At 40.9% G+C, this 17,739-nt stretch overlaps 2 protein-coding genes across 4 annotated transcripts in view; both read left to right on the top strand.

Moving 5' to 3' along the window:
- The window catches only part of ptpn4a (protein tyrosine phosphatase non-receptor type 4a), an 84,311-nt gene extending 71,961 nt beyond the window's left edge, over window positions 1–12,350 (top strand). Inside the window, exons 16-27 of the mRNA XM_079254132.1 lie at window positions 1,298–1,457; window positions 3,714–3,797; window positions 3,907–3,963; window positions 4,171–4,327; window positions 5,045–5,211; window positions 5,473–5,563; window positions 5,728–5,789; window positions 6,748–6,894; window positions 7,434–7,562; window positions 8,649–8,797; window positions 8,899–9,034; window positions 9,144–12,350. Coding sequence (XP_079110258.1) covers window positions 1,298–1,457; window positions 3,714–3,797; window positions 3,907–3,963; window positions 4,171–4,327; window positions 5,045–5,211; window positions 5,473–5,563; window positions 5,728–5,789; window positions 6,748–6,894; window positions 7,434–7,562; window positions 8,649–8,797; window positions 8,899–9,034; window positions 9,144–9,524 — 1,720 coding nt within the window. The 3' untranslated portion in view covers window positions 9,525–12,350. The remainder of the gene's footprint in view (window positions 1–1,297; window positions 1,458–3,713; window positions 3,798–3,906; window positions 3,964–4,170; window positions 4,328–5,044; window positions 5,212–5,472; window positions 5,564–5,727; window positions 5,790–6,747; window positions 6,895–7,433; window positions 7,563–8,648; window positions 8,798–8,898; window positions 9,035–9,143) is intronic.
- Window positions 12,351–15,238: 2,888 nt separating this feature from the next.
- Window positions 15,239–17,739, top strand: part of epb41l5 (erythrocyte membrane protein band 4.1 like 5) — a 40,345-nt gene continuing 37,844 nt past the window's right edge. For all 3 annotated transcript variants that reach the window (XM_079254569.1, XM_079254568.1, XM_079254567.1), the window contains exon 1: window positions 15,239–15,377. The gene's annotated coding sequence lies outside the window, so the exon portion shown is untranslated. The remainder of the gene's footprint in view (window positions 15,378–17,739) is intronic.

Raw genomic sequence — 17,739 nt, 5'->3', positions numbered from 1 at the left:
ATCAGGACGTTTTCATCCCAGCACTTAATAGAAAATCTATCATTTAAATCGGTGTCCAAATTCACTGGTTGATCTGTATCAGCTGATCGTTCTTCCAGCAGTCTGGGATCAGTGATCAGTCCCAGATTCAGTTATGTTGCTCTAGTTTTAAGGAAATCGGTGCATTTTTTTTTCTCTCTTTTCAAGCTTATTTTTATTCTGATCCATCCTAGAAAAATATCTTTAAAGATTTAGCATTTGGATTCGAGCAAAAAGAAAAAACTAAAACGTGCCCTCTCTTTTTCCCAAGGCCTTTACTGAGTTGGACTAATGTATGCAGATGTTTGCATATTTATCTCATGCATCATGTTGAGGAAACGGAGTAACGGAGGAGGATGTGCGGTCGTGTCTCAGGCCCGCTGTGGACCGCCATCCATCTGAGAGCGTGACCTGGTTTTGACCCATAATAACTGTTAGTTTGAGTGTATGTGTGTGTGTGTGTGTGTGCGTGTGTGTGTGCGTGTGTGTGTGTGTGTGTGTGTGTGTGTGTGTGTGTGTGGCACCAGTCGCAGCAGGCAAAACAAAGTCAATGCTCTTTGACTGGTGCCCCACCCCCTGAGGAGAGCTGGTTCACTCTCACTCTCTCTCACACACACACACACACACACGGTGAAACGGCTGGCTTTTACCCACCAGGGAGTGAACCATGATGCTGCTGAAAGCCTTAACTGACTGACTGACTTGTCTCAGCGTGCACACTGACTGGACTTTATTGTTTCAATGAGAATGGGGGACTGCTTTCTTTTCAAGCCTTTTTATTATTGCATTACAACATGACTTACAGCGTTATTAAGCTTTTCTGTCTTCGTGTTTCTCATCATATTACTACATTTCTCTCTTCAGTCCACTTCTTTCTTAGATTCATACAGACTCCAAAATCTATAAAACATCATATTACCATAAAATGTAGAAGCAGTGTTGGAAGGTTTTGTTATGACTTAGTCACGGAAGTCCTTGGGACTGAACTGTCAGCATTTCTTTTTAAGATCTACCTCAGATTTCCATTAAAACCTTTAGTCCTGTCACCTGCAAGAACACTCTGCCTCTGCACTTGTTGAGCATATCCGTGTTTCCACATCATAATTTCCATTACTGTCATTTAAATTCATTTAATTAAAATCTAACCTTTGTTCTTTTATAGATGCATAAATAAAACACTTATGCTAAAGAAATGTGTCAGATGGAGAAAAAAAAACTTTGCCCTCCGCCCTCACTCTCTTTATTTCTGCTTCCTTTCCATGTCGTTTGCCTCCCTCAGGTCTCCTGATGGGGTGGATGGCCAGCCTCCAGCTCTGCCCCCGAAACAGCTGAGCAGGAAGACTCTGAGCCAGATCATCCAGGCCCATTCCCAGCAAAGCCTCCTTGACAACCACCTCAATGAGATGTACGACGTTCCCGTCAACACTGACAAAACCACGGTGAGTTCCAATAAAAAAATAGCAAGTTTAATGAAAAACAATCATTAAACTGTCTTTAAAGCAGCATTTCAAAGTATTTATTAGAAAATAAATAAATAGATAACCACACGTTATCTATGGACCTATAGCCTGTTACTGTAGCAACCTAACATTTGCTTATCTTCTGCACCTCATTTGCTTTTGATTTTCTTCAAGGAAAAAAACTTTTAACGAGATCTTGAGTAACATTTCTTATTTCTTATTTCCTATTCTTATTCCGTGACCATTTTCAGATAAATGTGGGTTTTGTTTTGTTTTTGTCACTAAACACTGGTTTAAAAAAGGTCCTTAACTTAAACGATGAACCTGTGTTGCATCTACGCATAACAAACTGGCATTGTGTTGCAAGTTATGTCACAAAGACATTTAATTTATACCAGCCTGAAGTAACTCTATTTGACAGACATAAAATGTTTTTTTTACACCTACAATTGTAGGGCATGATTAAAATAAATTATCCAACTTAAGTGATGCACCTTCTGTTCACAAAAGCCTCACCAAACATGGTCTCCATCTAAGGAAAATAGGGAGACAAATAATGCAAGAACTGACCTGAAAATCACTGGAGATGGAGGGATGATCCTCCGCAGAGCCCCGACATCAACTTAAACAAAGTAGAGTTGGATTGTCTTCATATGAAATGGAAAATATTGCAGAAAACAAACCTAAGAGCAGCTTTGGAAAGTTCTTCAAGAAACTTGGACAATTATTCCTGAAGACTAGTCATAGAAATGACAAGACAGCTAGTTTAGAGTTTAGAGTCACAGTAGGCTGAGGATGAAGATGGCTATTGCAAATATTGATTTCTAACCTCATCAGAAATATGCAAACTCTGTTTTTCCTTTCTATACTGCATTTCAATTTATGTCTACATGTTTCCTTAAATGAAGCATTTCCCATTCTTTGACATTATTGAAAGAAATGATGGGAACTCAAACTGTGCACTGCTGTGGGTTGGAAAAGAAAGTGTTTACAGCTATAAATCACTAATGTAAGGTGGAATTGCAATTATTTAGTTTTCTTTTTTGCCCCCTGGTGGCCATTAATGAATCATTACATTACCTAAATGTTCCGCTAATTCAGCAGTTCACAAACTTTTTCTTCAGGGCCTCATTTTCACCCACAATAACAGCATCAAGTCCCCGTCTCACCACCACATGCACCCCGACACTTACAATGAAACGTGGCAGAGATAGAGTTTATTGGCCGTTTTATTGGCCAGATTTCTTTACATTCATGATGAGAAGAGCCCATGTAGCGTTGTGACCTGTATGGGTTCATAATTTGCTAATATTTTCAGGCATACAACACATTATGGTCTCCTTATTACTTAAGTTACTATCATCATTATTTGACCATTGCCTGTTCATGACCAGAGCCACAAATGACTTGTCATATTTTTGGGGGATTGTTGAAATGTCTTTTGTCTAGATTTACCATTGGAAAGCACCAAAACCAGTGTCGGTTCATCAGTCCGATACTATGTGTGGGTACTCGTCCTTCATATTCAAAATATTGTTCCTATATCACAGAAACTGATAGTCATTTTAAAAAAAAAAAAAAAAACTAGGGCTGTCAAAAGTTATTCATTAATAGAAAGAAATTTATCTGCAGAATTAAAGTGTTAATTTTTAATGCAATAACACATAAACAACAAAGATATTACTCATGCCATATTAAAAATCTCTGTGGGAGAAGCTGATTGTTACCCTGTAGGTGCCTTTACAGCAGTGAACCAAATCCACCAAAAACCACGTTCTCGTCCTGCTTTATGAAGGTTCTGATCGCTTTCAGGCCTCACATTCAGACCAAGGATCCTAAATCCTCATTCTTTAGGGCTGTTGTCCTGCAGGTTTTCCAAGTGTCCCTGCTGGAACACACCTGACTCAGTCACACAAGCTCTACACATGTCTGCTAAATACACACTGATTGGATTCAGGTGTGTTGCAGCATGGACACATGGAAAGCCTGCAGGATGCCGGCCCTTGAGGAACAGGATAGAGGCTCTCTGATTTAGGAGAAGGCTGCAGGATGCCCCACTTGTAGCCATTAACCTCTCAATGGTCCCCCAGTTTGGGAACCACTGTCTTAATGCAATGGAAGAATAGATCTGCACCTTTAGTTTGCACCAAAGCACCCCGAGCTGTAAACTTCCACAATGAGACAACGTAGCGGGACGTAAATTTGACTGGTCCTGGTTTAATTCTTGTCTTTCAGTTAAACGGAGTCGTCCCGCATGATAATCTGGTCCTGATCAAGATGAGACCCGACGAACACGGACGTTTTGGCTTCAACGTCAAGGTGACAGCTAAATCGTGTTCTTTGGATCATCTCTCCATCTTGTGTGTGTGAAATGTTACTTGGAAAATGATTTGTACTTCTCTGTTAAAGTTTCTTTTCATCTTTTCAGGGTGGAGCTGATCAGAAGATGCCCATTATTGTGTCCAGGGTGGCTCCAGGAACATCAGTAAGTTAACCACCTCTTCATATACCTCAGTGTGATCTGTAACATCTGCACCCAACAGCGAGGCTTCACTCTTCACCCTTACATCCAGTTCATCTTAAACTGGTTGAGATATGATGTCATCCAGCACAACTTTCCACTTTCCGCCATCTAAACGGCTAGCTTAGCCTTAGCATTAGCATTTAGTCTTTCTCTTGTCCCCGCCTCCAGGCTGACCTGTGTGTACCTCGTCTCAACGAGGGGGACCAGGTGGTCTTAATTAATGGACGGGACATCTCTGACCACACCCATGACCAGGTGGTCATGTTCATCAAGGCCAGCTGCGAGAGCCACTCTGGAGAGCTCATCCTACTGGTCAGACCAAACGGTGAGTTTTCATTGGTCAGTTGGTCCAGTATCTTACACAGCAGTAAGTAAAAGAACTACTTTGTGTGCTGCAGGTTGGTTTTAATTTTCTTAGACATTATTTGAATTATAACTGGGGGGGGTAACAGCGATTTCTGAAATATAAATAGTCACTCAGTTTTCTGGTAAAAAATAGACCAAAGAATATCCTTTAATTATTATCAAGAGGAAAATCCTGAAACATTGAAGTCCTCAGTAGTTGTTAGGGGTGAGGGAAAATTGAATTGAAAAATCGAAAATCAGGATTTTTTTTGCTCCACAATTTTAAAATAGATTTTTTTTGTTGAAAAAAAATTTTTTTTCAAATAAATAAATAATCATTACAAAATTTTTATTGTTTTTATTGATCTTTTAACTTGTCATCTTGGGCATTATAGCAGCAGAATGATGGTCTGGCTACTGTGTTGTTTTTTCCTGATTGAATTCAAGAAAACTGACGAGCAAAAAAAAAAAAGTTTTATAAAAAATTTTTTTTGCTTTTAATCTACGAAAATCAGCAATATCAAAGAATTGTGAGAATTGCAATTTGAATAGAATCGGCACTCAAAAAATCTGAATCGAATCGGGACAAAAACATATCGTCACAGCTCCAGTATTTGTACTTCCCAGTGTGTACATGACAGTTTTGCTTTAGAAGGACATTAATGCATTCATTCAAGTTATCTCTCTTCCCGTTCAGCCATTTATGACGTGGTGGAGGAGAAGACCGACTCTGAGCCCGATTTTCAATACATCCCTGAAAAGTCCCTGCAGGACCCTGCCCAGCTTGACCAGCATGCTTTGAGGGACTCCATGGTCACGCTGAAGGAAGGCCTGAGCAGCGGAGCCATACTGGCACAGTTTGATGTGAGGAAAAAGACAAAATATTCACACAGACTCCAAGGAAAAATGGATACACAGAAGTGGGAGTCAGTGGTTTAACTTATCTGCACAACACATAAACTTCCTGTGCTGTTTCCTCCATTTAAGCTGCTTTCTGTAACTTCTGTTTATAGTTGAAAACACAACTATTTAAGTCCACTTACAGTGAGCCGTTTTTCCCACAAAGTGCATAAAAGGAAAAGATATTTGCTGATAATTCACCATCTCATCTTCCCTACTCCACAGCAACTGTACAGGAAGAGGCCGGGGATGACCATGCTGTGTGCCAAATTACCTCAGAACGTTTCCAAAAATCGCTACAGAGACATCTCTCCTTGTACGTGACCAAACACAACCAGCTGTGTTTGTTGTTTGTATTTAAACGTGCCTTTATGTGAACCTTCACTTCATCCTGTCACACTCTTCCACCATCCAGATGTGTTGCTTCCTCTGCTGTTTCTCTGTTACATGAAATCTTCTCCCTCTTTCTGTCTCTGACAGATGATGCCACACGGGTCATCCTAAAAAGCACAGATGACTACATCAATGCAAACTACATTAATGTGAGTTTATTCTTCACTCCACTTATTTTAGTCGTATAATAAGGTCACTATCAAAATACCTAAATGGGTGGAAGCATTCAGCAGGCTTTTATTTTGAAGCTCATTAGTCTTATATCTGTAACATGACTGGTTTTGTCTGTCTGGTTCGAGCGAACACGGTGCATTTAGTACGGAGGCATAGAGCTGTCATCCTAATAAAAAAAAAAAGTTTGGACCTTATCAGTAAGTTTACAATGAACTTATTTTATACTGCAACATATTTCCTGTTTTTACAATAAACTATCACGTTATAACGTGATACGTTTCACGTTTTCACAATAAACCATCACATTATAATTTGATAGTTTCATGTTTTTACAATAAACCATCATGTTATAACGTGATATGTTTCGTGTTTTTACAATAAACCATCACGTTATAATGTGATACTTTTCCTCTTTTTACAATAAACTATTATGTTATAACGTGATACGTTTCATGTTTTTACAATTAACTATCATGTTATAACGTGATATGTTTCGTGTTTTTACAATAAACCATCACGTTATAATGTGATACTTTTCCTCTTTTTACAATAAACTATTACGTTATAACGTGATACGTTTCATGTTTTTACAATTAACTATCATGTTATAACGTGATACGTTTCACGTTTTTACAATAAACCATCACATTATAACGTGATACGTTTCACGTTTTTACAATAAACCATCACATTATAACGTGATACGTTTCACGTTTTTACAATAAACCATCACGTTATAACGTGATAAGGCCCAAACTTTTTTTTATGAGGATTACAGCTCTACGCTTCCATAATTTAGTTCAACTATCAGTGTTTTTTCTTTGATTTTTTTATGGTAAGAATCGTTTTTAGGACAGATGTGATGGCATATGACGTTTATTCCTCTGTGAATTAAACATCTCTGCATCTCATTTTGTGTCCCTCTCTGTGCAGATGGAGATTCCAGCCTCCAGTCTGATAAACCGCTACATAGCGTGCCAGGGCCCACTGCCCAACACCTGCCCTGACTTCTGGCAAATGACCTGGGAGCAGGGCTCCTCCATGGTGGTCATGCTGACTACGCAGGTCGAGAGGGGGCGGGTATGTGAACAGCACCCTTCAAGGACAAGAGCTGCAAACCAGCCCTCTGTGGCTCTTTTTACTTTTGTTTTCTCTCAGAACGCCCAGAAATCTGGAGTCCAGAGCTTCATAAAGTACTAAATCCTTTTTTATTTTCACTTATTAAAAGCCAGAAGCGACATGTTATCTCTTTTAATGCCATCTTTAGAATATGTTGTTATTAGACAACGCTGCTCATTCTTCCTCAATGGAGATTTTTCCACAGCTTGTGTTTTTTTTTTTATTGATTTGCTTAAGAAGCTAAACATAAACAGCTTGAAACAAACATTACATAACAAAGAGGCCTCCAGAAAATACTGCCAGGCTGCAGACAAATATATCTGCATCACGTGTTCGCTAACAACAAAAACAGTTCTGCCAGGACTTTTAATGCTTTTATTTCTGTTCTGTTTGAGATGATTTCATAGATGTAACAGATGTTCAGCTGCAGGCTGAGCTGGCAGTCACAGGTAGGATCTATTAAAGGTTTAGTTAGGAGCTAAACGTCTTTGTTTTTAAAGGTGAAGTGTCATCAGTATTGGCCCAACCCAGACAGCAGCGCCACCTACGGGGACTTCACGGTCACGTGCCACAACGAAGAGGGCAACTCTGCTTTCCTGGTCCGTGAGATGACTCTCGTGCATACACAGGTAACTACACACATGCATACACAGGTAACTACACACACACACACACACACACACACACACACACACAAAAACACACACACACACACACACACACAGAAATAAGAAGACTGTGTCGAGGGACAGCAGTTTGGATAGGACGCCGAAGGACTCAGGGGTCCATTCAGAAAGAAGAGGGTGGGGGTGTCGGGGGGGGTAGTGTCTGAGGAAGGATGAGCTGGCTTAGGACCCCGAGGAGGTGTGTTGCCATAGTGACCGGTGTGGGCTGTTCTTTTTCTGGCTCCTGCTGCCGCATGCCGGCCACATATTGGGATCTGGTTACCATGACAACCCAACCACCCCAGTCAGTCACATTACAGAAATGGAGAGTAACAGAGAAACCAAACGGAGAGGGGGATGACGAATCTGAATATGAGGAATGAAGGATAAAAGTTGTTTTTATTGTCTTGTTGAAGCGTCTCTAATGCTTCCAACAATCCAGTCACAACTTTTGTTTATTAACCTGTAACTTCCACTGCCACAGCTTCTTAAGGTGGATCAGGAAGCGATGCTGTTTTATTTATTACAAAACCTGTCGTCTGGATATATAACCTGTAACTTCTACAGCCAGAGCTTTTCAAGGCGGATCAGGGAGCTTTGTTTATCTTTTCTTGATGTTTGTTTTGCTGACGACTTCCCTGAATGTTGTAACGTGACCTTTAAAATATATTCCTATAATAGGAGACAATTAGCATTCTTCTTCTGCCTGTGATTGTTGCCATGGAGATAAATGTGTTACCATGGTGACGCAGCAAGGCAGTATTAAAGAGAAATACAAGAAGCAGTGGCCATTGCCTGCTGTGTTTGTGTGTGTAAAATGTATCAAAAGGAGAAGAGTTTTATGGACACACGTAATCATTCACACACAGATTAAATGTAGCAGTGTGTGAAGGATCTTTTGTTAAATTGTTATTTGAATCTGAGAAACAGCGTTCAGATGCGTTTCAGTAAAGTGGAAACAAACAGAGTTGTCTGGAGTCTATATAAAAACCTTCAGCAGCCAAGCAACAAAGAAGTCATGTTTTCTATCTTCTGTGCGTGTCTGTTCAGAGTGAGCAGCAGAGAGAGCTGACTCAGATTCAGTACGTCGCTTGGCCGGACCACGGGGTTCCAGATGACTCCACTGATTTTCTGGACTTCGTGGCTCTGGTGCGGAGCAAACGGGCTGGACAGGACCAGCCGATGGTGGTGCACTGCAGGTACGGGGCGAGCCGATTAATCACCAGAACTCACATTTTGCCTGCAACTGCTTTATCTTTATGATGGACTCTACATTTCTGTCCCCTGCTGCTTTTCCCAGCGCGGGCATCGGCCGGACAGGGGTTCTGATCACCATGGAGACGGCGTTGTGTCTGATGGAGTGCAGTCAGCCGGTGTATCCACTAGAAATTGTCAGAACCATGAGAGATCAAAGGGCCATGATGATCCAAACACCTGTAAGTAGCTTGTTTATCTTTTGGGAATCTGCTCAGCCGATTTACGCCAACAGCTGCAGCATCCCTTTCATCCTTGTTGTTGTTCTTTGTTTGTTGTTTTCGTCATCAGAGCCAGTACCGCTTTGTTTGTGAGGCCATCTTGAAAGTCTACGAGGAAGGTCTTGTCAAACCACTCAAAACGGCCGTCTACCAGCAGAGAGAAAAGCTGAGAGATGAGAAAGACGAGGAGGAAGAGAAGGAGCAGCAGAAAGCAGGAGAAGAGAAAGAAGAGGCAGCGGCAGAGGGAGGGGAGGCGGCCGTGGTGGAGCTGCTGGAGGGAGGACTCGATGAGGAGGATGACGACGATGAGGAAGTAGAGGTCCTGGATGTGGGAGAAGTGACAGAAGAAGAAGAGGAGGAAGCGGAGGAGCCGAGCATCGCGAGCGCCACCAGCATGACTAGCGAGACCAGCGCAAACCCCGATCCCGACCCCGATCCTGCTAACCCGTGATGCCTGACCTGAGGATGTTGTCAGGGGTTACCAGGTGGAGGCTGGATTTGGAGGGGCTGTAGGAGAGAACAAAAGCACTGTTGCACTTTATGCTGATTAAAAAAAAAAAACGGAAAAAGGACAAAAATATCGGAAAAATCACGAACAAAATTGAATTTAAAAAGGTGACACAAAGAAATCCAGCTGTGTGGAAAAGGTACCATTAGCAGGTCAGCTACGATCAGGGTAACGAAGAAAAAAAACAACAACAAATGAAAAGTTAAAGGTACGAGAGAATAAGATGCGGATGGGGAATCGCTGTAGTGCCATAAGTATGAAGGGGAGGGGCTTCCTCCGTGGATGAAAGCTCCCCCACCCCTTGTTTTTTGTTTTTTTACCTAAAGGGTAACCTTTTCCCCTTCAGAGCGAGTCTGCCAGACGGACCTGCCTTTTTTTTTTTTTAGTGTCCTTTTAGCTGATAAAGAGATAAAACTTATCTTTTGTTCCTCAGACAGAGTATTTATTGTGTTTTAGTTTGTGTCGAACCCTGTCCACTGAACAAAAAAACAGAAAAAAAGCTGTATGTTTTCTTTGTACGAGTCTAGAGCTTCATGCTTTCCTGATTAAATCTTAGGTAGTGAAATAGTGTGACTCCTCTCCCTCTAACTACTTTCTTTCTTTTTCTTGTTTTTTTGCTTCTGTAGAAGGAGGGGAAAAAAGAACAGTGATTTAATTTATTGTACTTGGTTTGATCTTTCTCGGCTTTCTTGTCTGCGTTTTCTGACAGCACACAGACTGGCAGGTGGACTGCTGAAAGCACTTTGTTTTTCACCTCTTGTTCAACGCTGTGGCAAGTTGGATACTGTCTCCCGCTTTGTGCTGTGTTTTTGAGCTTACACACACACACACTTACATGGCCATCGTTTGGTTGTTATCCGTTTACAATCTTCAGGCCGATTGTTTACTGGGGATCTTTCTTTGACTTCTGCAAACAGTCCTGGCACGCATACACTCAGAAATACACACAAAAAAAGAGAGAAAATCCGCTGGTAAACATGCAGCCTGACCTGCAATCTTAACAAGGCTGAGATCAGGTCATTTTCTTCCGTCAGTTCAGTGTTAGTGCAGCAAGCTTCCTGTTGAGGTGTCCATGAGCCAGACACAAACAGCGAAGCTCAGTCTATTGTGAAAAATCATCCTCTCTCTCTTTAGGATGACTTTAAGTTGATCCGCTCAACCCAACCCAAATGTTTCACGCTTCCAGACTGTCAGGACTTCGGCATCATCGATCAGTTCTGAAGTGGAAGAAAGCTGCTAGAAGATTTATGCAATCAGTATTTGTTTTTCCTCCCACGAGTTCACAGAACAGCGAACTGATCTCGACCAGTTTCCTCCCAACAGCAGGTCCAGACATTTGTAACTTGAACCACATTGACTTAACCTGGTTAGACTAGTGATTTATTCTCCCGTGGATATTTCTGAATGACACGCTGCCTGAGTCGAGCGTCGGCAGAGCGGCGACTGCCTGCCAGAGAATAACCAACAGTTCAGCACAAACATGACGCTGAATCTAAATTTTTCGGCACATGTTGTTTTTAGGCCATGATTTGTTACAGCTGATGACAAATAAAACAGTAAGGGATTTTTATTTCAGAAGTTGCTCTTTTTATTTTATAACTATCTGATTGTTTTATTCTTCTAAGTTCAGGTTAAGCTGTTATGTTTTCTTTTACCGCAGCGCTCCGTGGAGTGAGGCCTCGCCATCATTCAGAATATTTTTCCTTACCTGCTGCTTCAGTACCTACTGTCATTGGCTTCTACAATGGATTCTGCTGGGGAAAAAAACGTACTGCTGTGTGTATGAGAGGGAAAGAGTGTGTGTTTGTTACTAAATTTGTCTTAATGTGTCCATACCTCTTCTCCTCATCTGCCATTTCTGACATGAACTCTGTTAACTGTTTGGTCTAAAGCCTGCTCATCTGTCAACTGGAATGGAAGGTTATGCCATAAAGCCACAAATATAATCTCACCTGATCTCATTTTTCTTTTTTTTTTATTATTAGTTTTATGCTTTTTAACTTGCAAATTCCCAAAGTGAGGCTGGATCATACACACTGTGGCCGTATCTCCTCTTTTAGGCAGTTGAATCCTCATTTAGACACATGCAGAGGTGGGATCAGCAAAATTCCTTTCCCAGTTCCAGTTTAATCTCTCCCATATTGCATCACCCTCCAAAAATCAGCCAAGCATCCGTCAGTCATCTCTGCATATAACCCACTCAACATCCACATTCCATTATTGTCATTGTCTCTTCCCAGATGCCTTTTCTTGTTTGGATCTTTGTACACGGATCCCACTCTCTCTGCATGGCCTCCAGGCAGATTACACATCTGAGCAGAATATCATGGCTACAGAAGCACAGCTTGTTTTCCACAGGACAAACGAGGCCACTCACTCAATGCCTAATTAAAAAGTTGGAACTTTTTTCTCCATCTATTGATGTCCAAGTTGCAGATCTGATCTATGAGCTCATAATCCTTGAGAGAAAAAAAAAACGTACAACAAAAGTCAAATGAGTTTCTGTTTTTGGTATCAGGATGAATTGAAGGCAACAATCTCAAGGTTAAAAAAAACCAAAATCCCATGATGATTCATTACAAGGAAACAAAATGCAACGCCCTGATGTGAAAAGTTTAATCACGGGTTTGTTCAGAGCCACTACAGTCTGCAAATCCTGAAGTTAGCTGTTTTTTTTTTTTGTTTTTTTTTTCCTGTCGACACCGAATCGGTACCGTCTGTGTGTGTTTAGGGTGCTGATCAAAGGTAGTTTGGAGGGGACCAGTTGTGGGGAAGGCTAAGGTTAGTTGTATTTTTGTAAAGATAATATCAGTTCTAATTGGGTAGGGGGAGGACTACTGGGGGTGGGGGGGGGGGGGACAAAGCAAACTTAGAGATATAAAGCATTGTTGAAATGTTCTGTTTTTAATTTATCATTTTTATTTTGTTTGAAATGAGACACCTGTAAGGAACAAGGAAAAGAACTCCTAACTACACAGTGCCACTTGTTAATTTTGTGTAAATAATACTAGACCATGTAAATACAATGTTGTATATGAAAAAAAATCTTTAAAATAAAAGGGAAAATCATTTGTGAGCAGAAATATTTTGTTCCTATTTTTCCTTTGGATCTTTCAGATGTGACATGAATGTTATGTAATTCACTGCTTTTTCAAAAGATCTGTATTTGTGTGTGTGTATATATATATATATATATATATATATGTATGTATATATATATATATATATATATATATATATATATATATATACACACATATACCTCCGCCACCAGGCATAGGAACATCTTACATATTTCTTATAAAGGAACATCTGTGCAGAATATGGACTGGAGACCCTCAAGTCCCAGTGGGAAACTCCCCCCAAGGTGGTGGAAAATCAAAGGGCTAAGATCCTCTGGGACTTCCAGATCCAGACAGATAAAATGGTGGTGGCCAACCAACCGGACATAGTGATCATGGATAAGCAGCAGAGGAAAGCCATAGTAATCGATGTATCCATCCCCAATGATGGAAATATCAGGAAAAAGGAGCATGAGAAACTGGAGAAGTACCAAGATCTCAAGGAAGAACTGGAGAAGGCCTGGAGGGAGAAAGCAACAATAGTACCCATAGTGATCTGCGCATTGGGGGGCGTGTCCCCCACACTGGAGAAGTGGCTCCAACATATACCTGGTGAGACATCAGACATTTCCGTCAAGAAAAGCGCAGACCTAGGAACAGCTAAGATACTGCATAGGACCCTCAAGCTCCCAGGACTCTGGTAGAGAACCTGAGCTTGAGAGGCTACCATATCATACCATTGGATAGACCCTACAGTTTCATAAAAATGGGGGGGGCACAGCTTTGTTGTCATTTTTTTCTGATATCGTGGTTTTACAGTGCTTTGAGTAGGTCTATTGGCTTGATTATGAACTATTAAAGCTTGTCTGTCAAAGCATGGAAGTGTGGTTTCAGATCACCTTGCTTTTCCACACTGTAAAAGTGAGGTTTGGCAATGTTAGCATCCAGTAGCGTTGATGCTTAAGAACTCAGACCGACTTATTTATGGGTCTTTGGTTTATTTGTAAGAAATAATTAAATTTGTAATATAAGAAAAGGACGACAGTGTAGGCTATGGAAATTACTATCAGGATTTTCTACCTTTTTTTTTTTCTTAATGGTAAATAGTGAATATTTCCAAAAGTTGTATGTGCATAGATGCAACTACACTGTATGATGGTAAATTAAGGGCATTGTGTTTTAGGATCAGGTAAGGAGCTATTTGTAGCAAGAGTATGAGCACAGAGTGAGTCAACAAAACACTCTTAAAAGGAGCTTAATAAAACACTCATGTCTAAACGGCAGCAACGTATTTTCCAAGTTAGGACAGGGGGATGTCTACCACCTCCTCTTTATCAAACAGCTCTAAACTGGAGTGAGGAGACTGGTTTCTGGAGGTTTAGGACAGGAATGTCATTTTCTGTGTGGTGCTGAACAGTCCAGGGCGTTTGTTGCTGAATTTTGCATTTCACAGTGCTTTAGACGTTGTCTTCTGGTGAAAGATCTGGACTACAGGCAGGCCAGATCAGCACCCGGACTTTACTGTGAAGCCAGGCTGTTGTGATGCAAGCAGTCTGTGGTTATTGTCTTGCTGAAATATGTAAGGCATTCCCTGAAAGACTTATCTGGATGGGAGCAGATGTTGCTTAACAGCGATGATTTCAACTTGAGATGTGTGAGGAGCCCACACGAATGCAATCCCTTACCATCAGAGATGCAGGCGTTTGAACTACTCCTCTTTGTACTCCGCAGAACCATCCATGGTTTACAAAAGGTATTTCATAGTTTGATCCATCTGACCTTAGAACAGTTATCTAAAGTCACCTCGGACCATTTTAAATCAGCTTTCGGCCTCATAAGACGACAACACATTTCTGCATCTTGTTGACATGTGGATTCTTTGCATGACAGCTTTAACCTGCCTTTGTGGACTGGATGGGGAAATGTGTGACGGTGATTTCTGCTGGGGCTAAACTATGGTTATGAGATTTGCATTTTGCAGAAGCAAAGTATTGCGTTCTGGTTTTATAAAACAATTTTTTCCTCAGCTTCCTATTGTTTTTAAAGATGGGTCAATGACTGCCATATGTATGTCATGTTTGTGTACGTCTTTAAAAAAAATAGCCTAAATGCTCAATGTCCTTTAAACTTTAGCAGGTCCACAAGTCGAACAGGTTCTGTTTGCTTTTGTAAACAATTATTCCTCCAACTAACCAGGAGGGGGTACTGCTGTCAATGGAGATACTGTATGCTCTCTGACCAGAATTTAGAGAATAAATTAGGTAAACCCTTTTACTGTAACTTTTCATTTCTGTGCATTCAATGACCTCATTTTGACTAATAACAGGCTGTGTAAGAATACCACTCTGATCACGTGATCACAAATAAACTTTCTGTTTTTTGTGCAAAATTAGTTATGCAAATGAAACTAAAGATTTTAATTTGGGGATGATTAAGAAGTAAACAAACAAATAAATAGCTATTTAAAATAAAATAAAGTGTTTGTGGCTTTAAAAATGCTAATCAAGTTTTTTTTTGTGTGAAGGGATTACTCGTGACGTCACATCCTGAAGAGAGCTTGACTCCTACTTTTTGTTGGGACCAGGGAGAGAAAATTATCCTGCGGTGGAAGTAACGCAGAAAACTGGCCATAAAGAGCTACCTACACGGCGTTGAAATGCGCCACGTCTCCGTTTAATCGTCTACAATGAAAGCAGAAGCGCTTTCAGCGTGAATTCCCCGAGAGGAGCTATTAGTAAGTATCCCATCATCCAGACGTCCTCGGACCCACAAGTGGTTGCGGAGCAAGTGTGTATGCCCAGTCCAGCCATCGGAGCTAAACGCAGTGCTCGTTTTGTTCTAACGGGGCACGTTTGCGCGGTCGGAGTCGCACCTGTTAAAAGAGTTCGCTTGTAGCGGTTGCCCCGTATGTAATAACGAGCGCACACCTGTTGCTTTTCGCCTGCACCTTGTACTTCAGGCCCGGCGTTTAATCGAAGCCAGTTTCCTTTATAAGCTTAAATCGCCTTTCTTCTTGTCGTTTAATAGTAAGATGTGTCCTACAGATATGAAAACATTTGAGGGTGTTCATAATACTTTTTTTTTTTAGGGTTTTGAATAGTCCAGAAAGCATCGTTCATCCCCTTCTTGCTGACCTGAAGCACCAAATGGCAGCAAGTTTGCACATCTTTTAAGGCGAGGATTGCTAGCTGGCATTTTTTTAAGTGTAATCGGTGTGTAAACTCTCTTTTAAGTCTTTATTATACATAATCTAATTTAATATTTGTATATTACCGGATTACTGGCTTTAATGATATTTTATCTGAAAGACTTCATGTAATCAGAGGTTAACTCCGCATGATGTAATTAAATAATAAAGATAACGACGGCAGTCGGTTACTTTAGCTCACAATGAATGCCAACTGCATTATCTTTTAATTCTTTATTTCTCGGTGAAGGTACCTGACAGTAACAGATTTTTATGTACAGGTTTGTTGGCTAGTAATGCTAACATAGCTAACTATATTTACCTTATTCTGTGACCAGTAAGCAGGGCCGGATTAAAAATGCACAGGTCTCTGGGCCTAGAGTGTTCCAGGGGCCCCCTTCCCCACCTCAGCATTGTGAGAATTGTTAATGATACACTGTGAAACAACATTTCTAACATCTCTCAGCCAGTGGTACCAATAGCAGTACACTAGACACTGTAGTGAAACTATCTGGCTTTTATGTACATTTTGTTTCATGTCCAAACTGCTGGTGTATGGCCTAGGTGTGCCCCACATGGAGCCCAGGTGGGTGTGGGCCCCTGGGCTTCTGCCCATGATGCCCATTGGATAATCCGGCCTTGCCAGTAAGGTGGCAAGACAATTATGAAGGGGTTAAAAACAGGAGCTGCTAGCTACACAGCAGCAGCAGCTAGTTTCCAGCTTGGAGTTTTTATTAGGGATGCTGCTTGCTTTCAGGTCTTTCCATTGTATTTTGTGATGAATTGACTTCTTGGGTCATGACTTGGCCACACAGTATATATTTTTGGTATAAAAATTGGTATATTTTGCCTTTTTGGAACCATTTTGTCGCATCATCTTATAAGGTTCATGTCACAGACAAATGCCTTGGGCATTTCCTTTTAAAGTTTGCTGCTAGAAATCCGAATTAATTGATCCATTCAATGTTGTTCCTGGCTCAGATTCAGGAAAACAGACCCAGTCCACTATGTTTTCCAGTTAGGTGGAGGTTGTTATACTGGAATGCAGTGGCTTTCTTTATCTTAACATTTCTAATCTAAGTCTTCTTCTGAACTCATGGCTGGCTTTCTCCTTACAGCTCTGCTCTGCACACCGCTGTTATGCACTTATCTGATGGTTTACTCATGGAGGTTAACATTACACAATGTGAAAGGGCCCCTGGATTGCTTGGAAGTTACCCTGGGTTACTTTGTGAGCTCACAAACTATTACTGTCTCTGCCTTGGAGTGCTCCTTATTTTTCCAGCAGTCCCAGTGTGGGTGACAGCATGCTTGAATTGCTACCGGTTGTGTCAGGGCTTTCTAAATGTGAATTAATGGAGTTAGACTAGTTAAGAGATGTGATAGTAACCCTTTCCACCCTGTAGACCACAGGGAAGGTGTGTGCATAACAGCACCTCGGAAGCCGCACTGAAGTCCTCCTTAAACTTCTTGGGTTCTGAAAAATAAGCTCTTTGGGGATCCTTGCACCAAGTTTACTCATATTTTGAGCACAGATTGCAAAATGCATGAGAAGATAACATATTAATGTACATGAATTATGAATTCAAGACGGTGCCATTTTAAAGACCACACAGTTGTGGAACTCCTCTCCACCGTGCAGCGCTGTGCAATGTTTTTTGGCTAATTTGCTAAACTTGTTTTCTGGATGTAACATTAGGGTTTGTGGGAAAATTTGACGTTATGCCATATTAACCCTTTAAGATCCTGGTCTACCGTTTGGTAGAAGTAAATTTGCAGTAACTTTGATGAATTTCTTAAAAAAAAAAAAAAAAAAAAAAAAAAGCCTGCCTGAGCCCTCTCTACTGATTGGTTTGGGCATGTAAAGCCCAAACTTTGTTATAACACTGCTGTTTCAAATTTCAACCAT

Source organism: Telmatherina bonti (assembly GCF_933228915.1).
Source record: "Telmatherina bonti genome assembly, chromosome: 15".
Taxonomy (NCBI): domain Eukaryota; kingdom Metazoa; phylum Chordata; class Actinopteri; order Atheriniformes; family Telmatherinidae; genus Telmatherina; species Telmatherina bonti.
This window is presented reverse-complemented; position numbering and strand designations above follow the sequence as displayed.